The sequence below is a fragment of the Camarhynchus parvulus genome, chromosome 4 (genome assembly GCF_901933205.1).
Source record: "Camarhynchus parvulus chromosome 4, STF_HiC, whole genome shotgun sequence".
In the NCBI taxonomy this organism is placed as follows: domain Eukaryota; kingdom Metazoa; phylum Chordata; class Aves; order Passeriformes; family Thraupidae; genus Camarhynchus; species Camarhynchus parvulus.
In genome coordinates, this window is record NC_044574.1 from 66,708,805 (window position 1) to 66,727,613 (window position 18,809).

The 18,809-nt window shown below is 45.6% G+C and overlaps 1 protein-coding gene across 1 annotated transcript in view; it reads left to right on the forward strand.

Moving 5' to 3' along the window:
* The first annotated feature begins 4,414 nt into the window (after positions 1-4,414).
* The window catches only part of JADE1 (jade family PHD finger 1), a 43,223-nt gene continuing 28,828 nt past the window's right edge, over positions 4,415-18,809 (forward strand). The window contains 2 exon segments of the mRNA XM_030947209.1: positions 4,415-4,551; positions 12,056-12,133. Coding sequence (XP_030803069.1) covers positions 12,082-12,133 — 52 coding nt within the window. The 5' untranslated portion in view covers positions 4,415-4,551; positions 12,056-12,081.

Below are 18,809 nucleotides of genomic sequence, written 5' to 3' on the forward strand. Positions count from 1 at the left end.
TAGTGGGAAAGATTTCAATTGTAAAAGGAGTATTGTCAAAATAGAAAATAAAAAAAGGAAGAAGAAAGAGGGAAGGGAGGACGGGAGGAAGGAAGGAAATTAATTTTATTAGCCACTGCTACAGCAACAGATTTCCACAAAAGGGTGCTGAAAAGCCATATAGTCTTTCCTTGGATTTGTGCATTTGCTAAAATCTTACTAATCCAAGAGGGAAACATTAAGAAACTAATCAAAAAAATAAAAAAATAAAGTTTAATATATGAGTGAGTGTATCTGATGAAACAACTTGGAGAAGGGACCAGAAGGTCTGTGTGCTAGCACAAAGCCTTACTCTAAGCTGGATACATGTTCTCTGAGTGTTCCTGGAATAAATGATAACACTGATAGATAAGTGAGAGAGGCACAGAGCCTTATGACATTATTTATTATAACAAAGTGCCTGCTTTGCTGAGAGGGCAAATACCCATTAGAGACAAAGGCTGATGTCAAAACTTCTACTGACTTTACTTACAGCAGAATTTTCCTCATCACCTTGACATTTAGTCAGTGCAGGTAGCAGAAGACTACTCTCTCTTGTTTGACCATGGCTATACTGGTATACAACCTCATACCTGTAGTGCTGAAGCAGTAACCTTTCCTCTTTGTTTTCCAATCACTTCCAAAATTATTCTTCCAGCTCCTAACCCTTTGATTTTTTTTTAGTATTTCCTTTTAAAACATAGAAGTGTATTATTCCAGAGGAGTTTCTGTGGATGCACTGTACTCAGAGACAAAATAGCATCTTTGTTCCAGTTGTGTTACCTTCCTGTAAAGACTGGGCTTGCTGCTCGTGGAGCACAGAGGATTCACATTTGGAGAGATTTCTACAGTAATGGAGATGGTACTTTTTAAAAACACAGCCCATCATTCATGGTACCATGAAAACATTTATGTTATCTTAAATGTGAAAACAATCACCTTATCTTAAACGTGGCTTCCAAAAGAAATGTTTCCTAAAATACAATGTGTAATATAAACTTGGCTATATATGCAAAGGAAAACTAATTACAGGGAAACAGAATTACTGTCTCAAATCCAAAGAGCTTGAGACAGGAAAGTTTCTGTCATTCCTCTTGAGAAATTAGAGCCCATTCACATTTAAGCTCTTCTCAGAAGCTTGTTCTGAACTTCTTGGAAAGAATTCAGGAAAGTGGAACAAATAGCATTTATTGTGATTCTGTGGTCTTTTACAATGGACAATATTATTTAAAATTATTTAGAAGAAACATCATCATATTAGCTCAGTAGAAGTGCATGCCTCTGGACAGTAGCTTGCTAACTGTGATTACTCTTTATGAACTTAGGAGAAGCAGTCCCTGAGCTCCTGAGGGGCCTGGAGAGCACTCAGGGGAAAAACTCAGACCTATTCTGTTCTGGGGTTTATACCATGGCACAGCAACAGGTTTAGGAAATACAGAACAACTCAAACTCCAGTCAATATTGAAAATTAGCAGCCCTGGAAGTTCAGGGTAAGGTGACAGGGGTGTGTCAGTAAGGTTATTATAATTATCAGGTACTATGATGGGGTGTGTTGCATGGATCATCATGGATGTTCCTAATTAAGCTGCTGATGTACAGAAAGCCATGCCAACAGGTATCATTACAAGCCTGGATGCCAAGGCAAGAGCAGGAAAAAAGTAGGGAATTCATGCCTTTTTGTATTTTCATGTAGTAGGAAACAAGGGAATCAAAGTCTTAGACTCTTAAAATCTGAAGGTGCTTCAGGGTGTCCTGTGAATAAAACCATGACTGTCTGATTTTCCCAGCGAAAGAATATCTCCAGGGGGGAGGATGATTTTGTAGTAAAGTACAACTTTTTAGGATGTGCAGATTCAGTGTAAGTACTGCTCCATTATTGGGTGGGTGGGTGGGTGAGACAGCAGAATAAATGACTCGGTTTGCAGGGATGAGTAACGACCCAATTCCTTTGCTGAACTAAGGTGTGATTCCTTGGCAGGCTGATGTTGCTGTGGAGGCTGCATTCATTTGTATTTGCATACTATGGGGATTACTTTACACAGATCGCCTTAATTCTGTGTCTCAGCTTATGCTGAATCTTCTCTGTGGTGTTTATTACCTCAGACTGTATCTGCTCAGGAATTCTGCTCGAAAGGGGGAGTTTTTCACTCAGGGAGCACAGGTGTATGGCGTGAGGTAAAGCGATTTATGTGGAAAAAATAAGGAAATCTGCATTCAAGCACGCTTTTTAGGTAATGGGAAGTTTAGTATGTCATTTGGTGCCAATTTAAGATAATTTCCTCTCCTGCTAGAGAGATGTGAACTGAACCGCAGATTGTGTTGGCTCTTTCTAGTCTTTGAGAAGTATCAAAGTTAACGAGCCAGAGGGATAACGCTGGGGGCTGAGAATAGGGAGCGTGCAGTTTTATTCTTGCCCCGGCAATTATGCGCTACGCATGTGGCCACGGCGTTTAACTCTTGGTACCCTCAGTTTCTCTGCTTGACAAATAGTGACTCACGCCTTCTGCGCGGGGAGCCAGTGCAGCGCTACAATTCCTGCTTGCGAAATCGCCTTTAAATCTTTCGGAGAGAAGCCTTAATGGTCGCAGGGTAAGGCCAGCAGTGCCGCGGGCGGGATGCGGGTGCAGACACGTATCATTTCCCAGCCGCCCATCCGCATTTCCCAGCCCGCTGGAACACGAGCGGGAGGCGGCGGGAGCCGGGCGGCCGCGCTCCCCCGGGGGCTCCGGCGGCGGCGACGGGCGGCGGGAGCCCCGCACGGTGCGGCCGGGCCCGCCAAGAGTTAACGGCGGCTCCCCGGGGCCGCGCCGCCGCCTCCCCACGCCGGCGCTGCATTATTATTATTATTGCTCCCCCTTCCCCTCGCCTTCCAGTTTTGGCAGGGGATTAAAGCAGCTCCCCCTGTGGCAGCAGTGACCCAGAAACGAGTTTGATTCACGGAGTCCTTCCTCCATAACAAGTACAAACGCCAGTCAGAGGGAATCTGTGTGTGTGTGAGTGTGTGTGTGTGTGTGTGTGTTGTGCGTGTGTGTGGCGCAGCGAGCCGCTCTCCGTGCCCGCTGCCCGAACTCATGCGGCGGCCCCGAGCCCTCCGCGCAGGGGGGAGCCCGGCCGCGCCGCCCGCCCTCGCCGCCGCCGCGCCGCCGCCAGCAGGTAACCGTGCCCGCCGCAGCGCCAGCCGCGGAGCCGCCAGCACAGCCATATTTGATGGGTTTTTTTGTCGCTCCGGAGGCGGCGGGAGAGCAGTTTCGTGCCGAAGGTCGCTGCCTAGTGGAAATAAGATAGTACGTCATTAACATGGCGCCAAGAGCCGCGCCGCTCGGTACGGGGCGAGGGGAGGCGGCCGAGTTGCGGCTCCGCTATCCCACAAGCAACTTGTGCGGGGCTGTGGCGGGCGGAGGCGGGAGGGGAGGCAGCGCTGCCGCCCGGTGCCGGCTCCGGCTCCCTTTTTGTTCCGCTGCACCGCGCAGCTGCCCAGGTGCAGCGGCCAAGTGAGGCAGCCGCCGGTGTTCCGTGCCGTGCCGTTCTGCGCCGTGCCGTGCCGCCGGCCCTGCGCCCCAGGCGTCGCTGCAGGCTGCGCCGCGGGGGCAGCGCCGGGTATCGCCCGCCGCGGAAAGTAGGGAGCGTTGGAGCAACTTGGTAGCCAGATGGCAATGGCAGAGCGCAAGTCTTGCTCGGATACTGATGTGTAGGAAGGGGGTGGGGGAGAGCCATGGCCACTGTGTGGCACGGTGTTACCCAGATGCCCACGAGAGCCGTCGCCTCTCGCCGCGGGCGGAGAGCGGTGTGCGTGGGAGAGGAGGTGTTCGGGGTGCGAGAGCAGCTTTGCTTCCCCCCCCCTTTACCCCCAGTCGCAGTTGGATTTGGCTTGTGGGGGGGAAAAATGCTTGGAAAGCATAAAAACTGCTCATCGGTGAAATTAAACAGAAGTTGCCTGTAGGAGCGGGAGAGCCGCAGCCGGTCTGCCTCCCGCTCCATGGGCGCCGGTGGGCGCTCCGCTGGAGGCGCGGAGCGCCGGGCTGTCAGAGCTGGCCCCGTCCTCCCAGACGGGTGCGCGGTGTCTCCCGCTGGAGAGCAACTTGCCCGAGCCCCGCAGTGCACGTGCTTGAGAGTGGGAAAAGGCGGGGAAATGCGCGGGGCGGCATCGGGGCAGCGGCGGGCAGGTGCACGGCGACCCCGCCGCGCCCGGCCCCCGCCCCGGCCGCGGGAGCTGCGGCGCGGGGGGCGCGCACAGAACTTGGGCAGGACGCGGGGGGCCCGGCCGCCTCCCGGCGCTGGCTCCTGGCGCAGGCCGAGGGGCGAACCGGCGTGGCCGGGCCGGAGTTTGTGGGCGAGGGAGCGGAAAGGCGGCCGGCGGTGTTGGGGCGCGACCGTAACATCGCGGGGGGAGCGCGGGGAGCGGCGGCGAACGCCCCAACTTGCTCGGGCGGCGGTCGGGGCAGCTCCGCGGTGCGGCTCTTGCCCCGGTGCCCGGCGAGCGGGACGGAGCGGGGCTGCGGCATTGCTGTGTAACGGGCCGCTCTCCCCGGGGAGGTGAGTGCGGCTCCAGCCATCATTCCACTTGTTCCTCTTAGACAAAGCCACCCTGCCCGGCCCTGGGCTCGCGTAGTCGCCAGCTCCCCGGAGAATTTTGGTGGTGTTAGGTTTGTTTTTTTGGTTTTTTTTTTTTTTTTGTTTTTTTTGGGGGTGGCGGGGGGATATTTTGTTGTTTCGGTTTAATTTGCGGATTTTTTTTATTATTATTTGCTTTTTCCCTTCCCGTTCGCGCCCGCCCGTTCGTTCCCGATAGGATGATTTTGGGAAGGGTGGAGGCAAAGGGTGTTTGTTTGTTTGCACCGCCTGCTGGTTGGTTTCCTGTGACAAGAGGTGATAACACAGTTTCCAGAACTGTCTGGGAGTGGGAGGGGAGACGGACAGAGAAAATGAGCTCGTCTCCGAGCTGCCGCTCCATCCGCCGTCCCGTCCACCCCCTCCGCGGCAGTGTGGCCGCGGGGGCGGGCGGGGAAGGTGCCGCGGCCGTTTTGGGCAGTGACAGCGCTTTGAGCCAGCGGCGGCGGAGCCGGGGGCACCAAGTTTGATTTGCAGCCGTGGCCGAGCGGATTGGTGCGGCCGGCGGCGGGGAGGAGCGGCAGCCGGCAGGGAGGAGAAGGAGGGGGAGAGCCGGGCTGCTTCCCATGGAAGCCGGCGGCCGTGCAGCTGGCCGGGAAGGTGCCGCCCCCGCGGGGGAGGTGTAGCCCGGCCGGGAGGCTGCTCCGGGACCTCGGCCGGCCGTGCCCCGGTGCTCCGGGGTCGCTGCCGCCAGCCCTGGGCGGGCGCGGTGCGGGGCTGGAGCCGAGATGGGATCGCTCTGGAAGGAGGATGAGGATGAGGAAGGCCGCCTTGAGCGGCACCCGGCCGGGCTGCAGCCGGGGATCGGCGTGAGTGCGGCTTTGGAAGTGTCTCCCGAAGGCTCGGCTGCTGTCAGCCTGCGGGAAGCGGCTCCGAGCCCGCGCCGGCCGGGGCTCAGCGCACCTGCGAGCAGCGCCTGCCGCCGGCCAGCTTCTCCTGCCGGCCCTCTCCGGCTGATCGGCTCATTCTGGAAAGTTTATTAGGCTCACCGGCAGGTGAGAGCCGGGGCATCCTGAGATCTGTCAGCCCCCTCGCCCCTTCCCAGTGAAACAGGCCGTGGAAGTATTAGAAATTCCAGCAGGATTTAGCGACACGTCTTAGTTGACGTTTTAATGTCAAAGGCTGAAGATGCTTTTATGCCAGCCCCATTTTTCTGAGGAACATTTAGCTGTTATTTGGAATAATTTCCTTTTTAAGCAGGTGCTGTCTTTTGACTAAGTCAGAAGCTGCCCACACTTGCAAACCTAAAACCTTCATTAAAGTTATGCCAAAATATGCTTGTTATGATTCTATTTCTAGAGGTTTCTCACACTCAGTGGGATATTGTTGAAACAGCAAGGATTGTATGTTTTAGTGGCAGGATTTTCCCTCTGGCTTCAGATACCACTTGCTCCCTGCTTTTGAGCTATGTTTAATACATATGTTTAAAATAAAATAATAATAATAAACTCCTCTTTCCTCTCACAGCTGCAGATTTCCCTTCCAGCTTCTCTGGTTTCATTCCCAATTCACAGAACTAGTTAAAAAAAAAACAAACTTCCAGTGTTTCCTCAAATGATTTCTCCATGTGTTCAGTACTGCTGCTTCATGCTCCTGTTTTCAGCTGGAGATGACCAAGGTGGAAGAGATGAACTGCAGTGGGTGCAGGTTGGGTTGCATTAATTCTTGGAACCCAGTTTATGCATTGCTCAAGGTTTTGGATGGTCAGTTTCACTCACTCCCCCGCAGTTTGGGAATAATTTGCTGCCACTGCTCAGGTAGGAAGTTGACATTATGAGCTGGCTTGCACAGGTGCATAAATGAGCACATGGATTCCTGAGAAGTGTTGGGTTGATATGGCCAAATTGTGCTTTTTTCATGTATTGATAAATTTCGAATAGGTGTGCTGAATTTGGTAGAAATATTCCCCGTGGAGAACACTGTTGGCCTTGCTTGCCAAGTACTTCTTTGTTTCATGAGACTTGGCAGATTTTTATCCTCCAGATGTAAGGTCTGTGACTCTTTGCACTGTGGATGATGCTCCATAATGGAATTTAAAAGTTTTAGCTGGATTTTAGTAATACAGCTTATTTCTGATGTGCTTCCTTTTTTTTTTTTTTTTTTTTTTGTTTGTTTTAAGTCTAGGGTAGAAGCCAAAAAGCTTCTTGTGATGTCAGGTGTCAGTGAACAAGGGATGGTGTTATAAATAAGCTATTTAAAAAGAGCTCAATAATAGAAGCCAAATGTCTGCATCTTCTACCCATTTTATTAAGCTGTGTCACACTTCACTTCCATTTGTACAATAGGTGTTCTGAAGCAATTTCTTGTGTACTAGGGATAATTAGGTCTTCGTTTCATTGCAGTTAGTGGGTTACTTTCAGGAAAAGGCAGTTTTTCAGTTTGTCTTCAGGGTGTACATCTGTCATAACTCTGCTTTCTTCCCATTCTGTCTCTGCAGCTGTTCAGTGCAGTTTGTTACAGTGACACCCGTTAACATGGTTACAGTTAATTGTCTGTCAGAGTTTGAATTATACACTCTTTTACCCAGGGGTTTATGCAGCCCTTGAAAATACTTCAGTAGGAATTGTGCTGTGGAAAACCTTTGACCTGAGGATGTAGATTTTCCCATGTATAATTTTTTTTTTTTTTTACAATCTGGTTCTGTTTAGCTATTTGCATAACAAGGACTGACACACTTTACATCTTTCTCTTTGATTGCCTCTCTACTTGAGGTCAAACTGAGTGAAGATCTGTGTGGGGTTCTTAACTGTGCACGTGGTATGTGGCACATGGATGTGTGTGTGCATGCTGTTGTTCCAGTTTCATGGGGTAGTGTCTGGATTTCTGCTCTTTGCATTTTTTACACTCTTACCAGTGCAACTCCTGTGACTCCAGTGTGGGAGGAAAAAGGAAAAGTCTTGACATCAATGTCCAGTGGGGTCTTTGGGTTTTTTTGGTAATTTATCTCTTGGAGAGGTAAGGATGGAGTAGCATGGTAATGAACACTGCTAAAAATAGTGAATTTGCTGTGCTGTGTCAGGGTGCTGAGCCTAAGCCATTGCACTGCATCTGTCATCAAATACTGGGAAGTGGACAGCAAAGTCTGTATGCCTACCTGCATCTAGTTAGTTTTATAGATTGAGATGTTTGTTGCTGAGCCCCACAAGGATATGTAAATTCAAATGCTATTGTGTGGCCTGACATTGATTATGTTGGATTATTGTCCAGTCATTTCATTTGCACAGCATTTACAAGTGTTTTGAAAAGGGCTTCCCACACTCTCCCAAGTACGGGAGTCAGTTTCAGGTGGTGTAATTTTGCCTTCAAAAACAATTTGAGCAAAGGCACCATGGAAATCCAGAGTTGCATCCTTATGTTTAAAGTTTGTATCTAATCATTGAGCAAAACCCAGAGCTTAACATCCAGAGAGAGCATGATTAAAAAGGATGGCAAAGCAACTGGTGATGTGTTTCTGTAAAACAGAGCAGCACCTTCAGCCTGTGGAGCAGCAGAGTAGGGTGTGCTCTAAGCTGTGCTTGGCCTCACCAGTGCTGCCCTGGGGACTAAAAAGGCACGGTGTGTGTCCCATTGGTGTCATTTATCATGGTGGTGTGACTGCATGAAGTGCTCTTGGATGCTTTGCTGCCCGTGGAATTGGAGTAACACTGCCAGCAGAATTGTGGCTGTTTCTCAAAAGCTGTGTTTGGCTGAAAGCTGACATTAGCCTGAGCCCAGTTTGGGTCCTCCCCAATAAATTGGTGGATGTTACACTGGAGTGTCAGGAGAAAACATGATCAGCATGCTGTGTTTTGGTCTGACTGATTTCTGAAAGGATGCTTTTAACAAAAAGAAACAATCATCTTTCGAGGAAATGAAACCGAAAGTTTATATGTAAAGTTGCTGAGTTATTAGGAATTCACAGGAGTCACTGGAAACTGACGGAGTGTGGCTTGGTGATGCAGCCTTTGTCAGCTTAGGGTTGTTGGACTGCAGCAGCTTTTGGAGTGCTGGGCTTTCCCTTTAGGTGAACAGTGTGTTGGGCAAGCACCCTTTTGGGCTGGTATGAGAATTTGGGAAAAACAGCAATGTTTGGTGGAAGATCCAGGGTTCACCCACAAGCACTGCTTGGCTGACTGTGTCCTTGCTTCAGAGAAAGTCACATTCATTTTTTTGTTCATTCTGAAAAGAGGAGCTCGTTCTGTGGCCTGGGTGGCTGCAGTGGATTTTTGTGGGAACTTCAGGGCTGGACAGCAATTATGTGATTGCAGGCACTTAGGAATTGAGCTCAGTCATCTGGGTGTCTCTTCCTGCCCTGCAAGTGTTGCAGGCTGGGGTGCATAGCTTTTACTCCTGGTATTAAAGCTGGCCTCTAATGTTTTGCTGGTTTTATGCTTACATGGGAATTCTCTTTGCTTACAGGCACAGTGATCGTGGTGTCTGCCTGCTGGAACAGGGCAAAAACTTGCAGTATCAGTCTGCATCTAACCATCACTATCCCTAACCCATGTTTGTTTTTAATGTGCACTTTTTAACATGTTTCTCGTGGGACTTTGAGTCACCACCACCTGACAGAAACCAGTAGCATTTCAGTCTGCATGGTTGTAAGTCTTGCTAGCTGTTCCAGTGTTATCTCTAGAGCATGTGTTAGATATGAACATCTGGTGGCAGCAGTTTAAAATTATTTTAGAGGTTGAAAAAAAGCTGTTCTTCTAATGACTAAAGTTCCAGGGCGTTAATCTTACGAGGTTTGAGTCTTGCTCTAAGAAGCCAAATGCTCTTTTCTCATCTGTGATTTAGCTCCCTGTAAACTCAGGTTAGGCTCAAAGGTGGGAAAATGAGATCTCTAAGTTTAATTTTTTTTTCCCACACAGATCTATAAAACAATCTCCCAGGAGCTTCATCAAATGGGATATTTCTTTTAATGTTAAAATTGAGAACACAGGCTTTTCAGTGTGGCCAACTTCAGATGCCTGACTAGAGTGGACAAGGGAATTAGCTGCCTTATCTAATACTGTGTGCTCAGGAAAGTGGCTTCTGCTCTGAATTATTTCCTGAAAAGCTCTGGAGAGTGCTTAAACTGTGGGAGGTGTGATTACCAGTCTTTCCTTTAAACAGCAACCAGAAAGGAGATGTTGGGTTTGTTTTTTAAAGACACGTGGTAGGAAGAAGAAGATTCCATCTCTTTCCTTATTTTTTTTGAATTTGCAGAAAGTATGTTAGAAGATCAACTCAAAATACACTTGTCCAGAAAGATGTCAAGGAGCAGAACTCCAAATTTTCTTGTTTGTTGCAAGTTCACAGGTGTGTCTTAGTGTACATAAACTGTTTTGCTCAACAGTGTATTGTGCTTTTCAGTCCATGTGGGAAATAAACCAAGAAGTGAACCAGAAATACACAAATTACACTTTTGAGACAGAACAAATTTCCTGAATTTTCTTCCAAGTTTTCTTTACTTTGTTTATGGGAGATTTTGGATAAGTGAATATCTTCTTTTACATTGCTGTTATTAGTATGTGAACTAATAGAAAAAGTACCTTAGAGATAAATACTCATCCCTCTAGTTTTGGCCTTGTAAGAACTAACTGATTTTTCAGTTCTCTCTTAGCCTGTTTTGGATCTGAATAATGGCTTTCTGTCTTTCTAAGTGACTGTATAGGAATTTGGCTCTGGATCTCTTAAATTTATACCAGATCTGTATTCAGTGGGTTTTGATGGTCCTGGCTGGTGTGGGGATTTATCCACTGGCAGCATTTCCATCTCCCTATACACACAGAGTTCTGGCCTGCTTCAAAGCAATTTTTGGAGAGAATTCTTCTAGCCCTGTAAGAGGCTGCCACTGATGATTCTTTATTCTCTGGCATCAGACACTGTATGTGAACTTTTACTTTATGAAGTGGTGACAAAAGGTCTTGGTGATGTGAACCATTCAGCTTCTCTTTAGTGAGCAAAGTTTGCAGTTCAAAACTGTTACATGTTTCAGTGACAGGTGTATTAAATCCCTCTCTGAAAAGTCAGTCTGTGGGAGGGAGGCTTCCCCCCAGCTCTGCAGGTGCAATGTGAAAAAGGAGGCAACCCTGCAATGCTCATGCTCTTGGAACTGTATTAAGTTCTCTGGAAGCAGATATTTTGTGTTTTATTGTAAGTAGTGTCAGGTTTTTTTAGGTTTTTTGGGGTTTTCTTATTTTGGGAATCAGCCTTATAAAAGTTGAAGGCATTACTGAGTTTCTTACAATGAGCTGTGCTCTCGGTGAACAAAGTCGGAGCAGTTAATTCTTACGCTGAAGGACCAATACAAGGAGTTTTGTTGAGAGGGTTTGAGGAAGTCTGAGCTCACATGGAAATAAGGTTAGATTTTCTGCACTTAGCTAGAAGCAAAGGAATATTTTGGCATCTGATCTCCAAATCTGTGTGCAGAGGTGGGTATGAGGGATTTGCTGCCAGCAGAGTGCCCAGGCCTTGCTGATACCGTGATTGATATGTGGTAAGCAAAGACTCAGGGGGTTTGATGTGCATCTAGAGTCCTTGTCAGTTTAATTTATGGTGGATATGCCTTTCTGGACTTGTCTTGTCACGTCTTTGTCTGCTCTTCAACTTGCACTTTTTAATAGCTTTTTACATGTAAACACTGACTAGCTATTTGCAGCTTCCTTGTTTTTACTGAATTTGGCTTTGTTCCACAGGGAATACACGTGAAAATGTCAGTGCCATGAGAACACCACTTGAAAAGTTTTGGAACTTTTGGCCTTTTTATCACAGCCCCACGTGCCCATGAATTTGGTATTTTGGTAGAAATCTGGCAGTTTGGAGGAACCTCTGAATAATGATCTGAATAATCTTACTCCCAAAGAACAGTTAGTGTTAGGCATGGTGCTGAAATGTCCCTGCAGGAGGAAGTAACCCTCTCATCTTAGAGGGTGGTGCTTTCCAGGGCATAGATGATGCATGTTTAGTTAATCTGGGAAAACTGAGCTTGCTACTGCTGATGTTTTGTTTTTTATGTGTAAGTGGATGACTTTAATCTCTGATTTCATAAATCTGGCACTTTAAACAGAAACAAAATTGCTCCAAAAATATATTAGCCAAAGTAAATATTGACACAAGCAGTAAAAACGTTATTGTATTGCGAATCTAGTGGCAGAAGAGGCAGGGGAAGTTAAGCACATTGGCTGCGGATATTTAGTGATTTTAACGCCTCTCAGGACAAAACCCAGCTTTTTGGTGGGGGGAAAGCATCGCTGGGACTGTCACTGCCACTCTCCAGTGCTGTTCACCTGCTCACAGGATAACAGCCTAATGAAGCACCCTTGAGAGGTTCCCTGTTCATCTTTCAGCTGCTGTTGGAGTTGTTTGTTTTCCTTTGTGCGCCGTAAATGCTCGCATGCCATGAGAAGCGCAAGCTGCTGAGTGTGTGTCATTACCTGGGGTTAAGTGCTGTCTCATTGCTTCCCAGGCTGCCTGCTGTTTCCCGGGGAGATCATGAAACGCCACCGGCTTCCTAGCAGCAGCGAGGACTCTGACGACAATGGCAGTAAGTGCTCCTTTGGTGTAGAGCGCAGGAGGTTACGAGCTGGAAAACGTGTCCTAACGCAGTGCTCCATGTGCCAGAGGCATTCTGCATATTTGGTTGAGCTGGGAGCAGTGCGTGTTGTAAGGATCTGGTGTTGAGCTCAGTCATTCTGAGCACAGGAGATCCAGGATCCCCCCATTGAACTGACATTTTAGTGGATAAGATAAAACAAGAGCTAAACTAAAACATATAGTTTTAGAGAATAAGATAAAGGAAGAGCTTTTACCAATTAAAATATGAAGCAGTTAATCTTGGAATTAAGTTCTGAAATAGATACAATTGACTGACCCGTTACTTCTTACAGCGCTTGTTTATGTCATTTGCTATACAATATAAACCTTCTGTCAAACTTGAAAAATTCTCTACAAATTCATATCCCACAAAAAGCCAGTGGTCATCTTGGAAATCTTGGCAAGCAGCATAAATTATCATTGTAAAGACAGAGTGAGCATGGAGACATCTGCTGATGTTGCCCATACAAGTTTGCATAAGGATTTTAAGTTTGCTTCAGTCTTCTCACACCCTCTTACACAGTGGGCAAATATAGTGCTTAAACTTAAGCAGAAAAGGATTACAGACCATGAAAGTTGTTCCTCACTGCATTTGAAGATTTTCTTTGAGGAATTGTTTAGAAAAATTTGAATTCAGCAAATCACTAATCTGCATATGGAACGGTTTTTATTTTTTTATTTATGGTTTTTAACTGTTCCTGTACTGCTTTAATTAGCACACACTGTGATATCTCTCTCTGTCTTGTGTTTGGATTCCAGGGACTGATAATCTTTCATTTAAGCAGAAAAAACAAGGGGTGGTGAGGAGGGACAAAATACCAGTTTGGGGAATGTGCCAAGGTGTCTTATTTGCCCAAATGAGCAAGTAGATTGCACTTGGCAATACTGCAGCTTAGCCAGTTGTCAGAGAGGTTTTTGTGGTTTTAATTTGACCTATCTGGATGCACATCTTCAAGCCTGGGTTTTTTTTTTTTTTTTTCTAAAATTTCAGTCTGAAAATGATTGGGCTGCTTTCCTAGGTGCTTTTGAAAGCTTCACTCTGAGAATTTACCCCCGTGGTACACTGTGGCTCCGTGTGCTTCACCTGCATGCATTTCATAGGTGTGTCTGTGCTGCCTCTGCTCTGGTATGGCCAAAGCTGCCTCTCTAAACAGCCCTGGGCAAACTGGTGCTGAAATCAAGTAGTAAAGGTGAAAGGATTAGAGAAGGTAAGAACTAGCAGGCTGATTAGGAGTTCATCCAAATAAGGATTGAGCAAAATCTGTTAGAGGTGAGGAATTTGGCTTGGTTTTGGAGAGCTACCTACAATTGGGGGATTTTGGAAGAATAAACCCCAAACAAACCAGACACGTTTTTGTTGGTTAGAAGTTTAGTTGAGGTTATTAAAATTGAAATCTGTGTACTTCCTTAAAGGTGATGTGTACTTCCCAGAAACAAAGCTGTGTTTTTATTTGTAAGATAAACAAGTAGCAACAAACATGATATCTTCCATTAGAATTTAGCTTCACCCTTTTTTCATTCCCTAGCAGCTTTAGAAAATAGTGTTTCATATTATTAATCTTTATTTTCACTCTCTTAGCTGTTTTCTGTAAGCCTTTGATCTCTTCATGTGCCTTGTGTAACAGCTTTTACCAAATAAAATGTGAAGCAGTTAATCTTGGAATTGAAGTTCTGAAATAGATACAATTGACTGACCTGTTGCTGATTACAGTGCTTGTTTGTAATGGCATTTGATGTATGACTATTTGGAATAGAGCTATCAACTTAGTGAATTATATTTTCCACAATATCTGTTCCATAGATCATGATATAAGAAAATGAGTTTGGAAAAGAAAAGGAAACCTCTTGCCCTTTTATGATCTGTCTGTTTTAAAGCCTGGTTATTGCAAATAACTTCAGTGAATGAATTGCATGGCAAAGGTAGTGAGATTGTAAAAGTTTTTTCAAGTATTATTTGAATATATACTATTTCCTTTGCATTACACTTGTTCTTTCCTTGATTATGGTTTTTTTTTTTTTTTTTTGCCTCTTGTTACTGGGTGAATTAAGATATAGGTTCCTGCATACTGATTCTATTTCTATATACATGTTCAGAAGGAGTGTTTAATGTGGGGTCAGCACTTCCAAGGCTTTTTGTCATTCAGACTTCCCTGAAAAGAATGACTGACTTAGCTTAGGTCCTTTCCTCTTTTCCTGTTACAGGAGATACCAGTGGTTCCTTGCAACTATCTTTGAATGTCAAGGGTGTCCCCTTACAGGTTTCACCTTCACATGATCTCTCTTGCCTTTGGTAGAATTACTGACTACTCCTCACTATGTTTGTTTCTGTATTCTTACTTTGCCAGTAGTATCTCTGATCCACTGTACTTAGAGTAGTCTTAGAAGGGAAAGCAAGTTTGCCCCCCAAAAAATATAAAAATTTCTGTTGATTTTTTGTGGTATGTATTGAAGGCTTCAAGTTTTTCACTAGCTGTTTTTCCTTCTCACAGTTTCCAGAGGCTGACAACAATTACATTTGACTATTCTGCGTGTTTCAAACAGACATCATCTAATTGAAAAGCTGCAATTTTAATCAATTCCTGGCTGGAATCCTGTTGGCAAACACCTGCTTCCCTTTCAGTCAGTGGTGCCTCTTGACCCTCCAGTGGACTTGTTGCTTCATGATTTTTGAGCTTAGGGCTCAGCCTTGCTCTCCCTCATCCTAAATGAGGATTGTGCCTCCAGCTGCTGCAGTTCTGCAGCTGATTTTTGCATGCCATGCTTTACTAGGCTGTGATCAGGCATCTCAAATTCATCATGAGGGTCACTGAGGAAATGTGGTTGGGCTAATCTGAATGATGGTGATTCTTTGGGCTAGGCTTGTGCAACCTGGAAAATATTTTGAAATCTACATTTTATTCTCTTGAGCTCAGGATCCTGAATATTTGGAATGTAATAGTAATGATGCCACTAATAATGGAATTTATTAAAAAAAAAATTGTTTTTCATTGGATCACTGAACTGAATCAGTTTCCTTGGTAGTCACAAGGAAACAAAGCTCATACCCAAGTGCTAAAAGTACATTATTCTGGAGATACAGTAGTTCTTCAGAGGGAGAAAAAGATGCTCTCATCTTGTGAGATGAAAGAAGAGAGAATGGCTTTCATTTAGGGGCAAAATACAGCAGAGAAGAAAGCTTAACAGCATGGCTGCACTCCTGGAGCATGTACATGTATTTACTGACTCATGTAAGATATTTTAGTGTGGGTGTTCATGTGTTTTTTTGCAGAATTTTAAAGACTTGCAGCTTAAAGTCAGCACCCTTGCTTTCCTCATCACTTCTTTGCCCTCAGACTTGATTCTTTTCCTAAAGCTAAGCCCCCAAAAGTATTTCTTTCACGTACTTCAACCTAACTACTAGAACTTGTTAAGCTGTGTCCCCTTAGAATCAAAATTCTAAATCCTCATTTCAACACAAAGCCAAAATAGCATATTTGAAGCACTGGGCAGGAGGTGTCAGTGCCAGTTTTGTCTGGCAATTCTGAAGTGAGTCCCTGGATATCTGAACATGTTCTCAGGGATTTCATTTTCTGAAATTAGAGGTCACTTTTGAACATCTTACCCGTGAAATATAATTGAGTGAAAAATGACTGCAGGCATTGCTCTGGATTTTGAACTTTTGTCTAAATACAGAGGAATGGTGTTGAGAGAGGAGGCTTGGGGAAGTGCCTAAGAGTTTTTGCTCCTGAAAGCTTTTCTTCTTTGCTCACCTGGCAGAGCTTGTTTGTTCCTGTGGCCTTCCAGGTAGTGTAGCAGAGCAACTATAATGGGCATTCATATTAACCAGGCCCTTCATAAAACCCTTGTGATGTACATGCTGCATTCTTCAAAGCCTGCAGAAAGGAAATCAGTAATGTTCCCCTCAAATCCATGACACTCCTGCTTCCTGGTGGCTGGCTTTGATAGTTTTTAAGCAAATTTTGTTACACTGCATTTCAGCTTGCTGCTCTGTTGCTAAACCTTCTCTTTATGGTTTGGGGTCTCACTCTAATTAAATGTTAGATGGTGAAGCTGTTTTAGCTTTCCTGCTCAGTGTTTGACACCTGGCTTTTTAGTCCCATTGGTCTGTAAATCTGTAAAGGTGGTTTGTGCTCGATATTCCATATGCTGTTTCCTGGTGAGATCAAGTTGTGCAGTGGAGGAGTTCCCATTTATAGCTTCAGGGCATTCCTTTTTTGCATAAATTGGCTTGACATGTGGACAGCTTGTTTTTGAGAAAGGTCTGAAACTCATGGACATTTGTATAAGGGATATTGTGTGAAATCCGGCATTCCTTGGTGTCCAAGAGAGTTTGTGTGCTGTTTTATGTGAGCAAGGAATTCAAAGCATGATTTTATTCAGACTTTGCTTGCTTTTTCATTAATTCTTGGAGGGGTTATCAATTTATCACACTCCTACATGCAGAGTGTCCAAGAGGAGAACTGAAGACACTTGCAGGTGAAAAATACTTCCAAGATTTACAGAGTTTCACGTGAGTTCTGAGAAATGAAAGATTTAATACCTGTGGATTATGGAATAGAGTTCTGTAATTTAGGCAGACCCTTATTCTATCATAGCTAAACAAATGTTATTTTAAAGTTAAACGAATTTTGCCAATATCCATTGCACTGACTGAATGACGAGGATCTTAGATTTAGAAAGGGCTTTGAATCCCAGTGGGTTCCTGTAGTGTTTGAGATGGATCCCAGGGTGCCTTCACAAAGGTTACTGAGTACATAACCTTGGGGGGTGTGTCATTTACTGTGGAATTGCAGCTGCTGCTGGCCTGAAATGTGGTGGTGATTGCATGTGCAGAGCTCTGTGCAAAGGAAGCCAGGAAGGTTTTTTTGTTTTTCATCTCAACCCGCCAGGAGGTAAGGGATGGTGACTGAGCAACAGAATGTAATGTAGTCTCAGTGCTCAGAATTTGGGCAAAGCAGCAATTGTGGTGGTCACTGTGTGCCTTTCAAAAAGGGTTGGTGAGTGATGGCAGATGGTAAGAAGTCACCTCATCTGGAGGTTAAACTCAGAGTGGGGCAGAGTGGCTTGTGCTGAAGTTGCTGGAGCAATCTGGAAGTGTGATTTGAAAGGCTTCTCTTGCCTGATAGGGTATCACATCTGAGAAGGGGACTTCCCATAATGATCACCATCATTTGACAGGAGGAAAAGTGCCAGGAAAACAGCAGCTCTGGACATGAGGAGAGCAGGCCACAAAGCTGTTCAAGTAAATAAAGGCCCCTGGGAAAATGTTTTTGTAGATGCTGGGGTCCATCAGTGCTTGTCAGTTTTTAAACACCACCTCCTAAGGGCACAGGAGCAGGCAATTCCAAAATGTTGCAAGTCAAGCAGGCAAGGTTAAGGCTGGCTGGGCTGAACAGGGATGTCCTCTTGGATGTAAGCCAAAAAAGGAAGGTGAATTCTGAGTACAATGGGGTCAGGTGACATGGGAAGAACACAGAGATGCTGCTTGCCACTGTAGGGAGAAATTCATGTGGCCAGAAATGTTTTGTTAAATACATTAGTGGCAAAAGGCAGTATTGAAACAGCATCAGCCTTTTGCAGGATGAGGATGGTCACCCCACAAACAGGGACAGGGACATGGACAAGGCAAGAGGTGTTTAATGCATTCTTTGTCCCTGTCTTCAATGCTGATGATGGCCCAAGGGGGTCTCAGTGCCCTGAGCTGGAGGATCATGACAGTGAGAATCATCAACTCCCAGTTGACCCTGAACTTGTGCAGGACCTGTTGCTGCAGCTGGATCCCTACAAATCCTTAGGGCCTGATGGGATTCATCACAGCATCCTCAAGGAGCTAGCTGATGTCACTGAAAAACATTTCTTGATGATTTTTGAACGGTTTCAGGAATCCTGAGAATCCCAGCTGACTGGAAGCTGACAAGCATCATGACAATTTTCAAGAAGTGCAAGAAGGAAGATCCCAGAAACTACATTTCTGTCAGCGTCACTTCAGTGCCTAATCATGGAAAAGATCAATTTAATCATGGTGAAGTCATGGAAAAGATTATTTGGGGAGGTATTGAAAAACAGCTGTAGGATAACACAACCAGCCTTGTGCCAGTACAGCTTTGTGAGGGGAAAGTCCTGCTTGTTGAATCCTTCTACAACAAGGTGACCTACTTGGTTGATCTAGGAATGCCAGTGGATGCAATTATTTTGGACTTGAGCAAAGCTTTGGACACTGTGTCTCGTAAGATCCTTCTGGACAAGATGTCCAACACACAGCTGGATAACCCTGTTACATGATGGGTGAGCCACTGGCTCATGGGTCAGGCACAAAGGATTATGGGGAATGGGGTGACATCAGCTGGTGTCCAGCCTCTGCAGGGCTCCATCCTCACCCTGTGCTCTTCAAAGTCTCCCTAAATGGCCTGGACATGGAACTGGAAGGAATGCTAAGCAGCTGTGCCAAGGACACTTCATTGGGAGGTGTTGTCAACTCCTCTGAGGGCAAAGAAGCCCTGCAAGATCTCAGCAGATAAAGAGAGATGAGCAATCCCCAACCATATGAAGGACAGTAAGGACAAGTGCAGGATTCTGCACCTGGGATGGGGCAACCCTGGATGTACAGACAGACTGGGGAGTAAGAG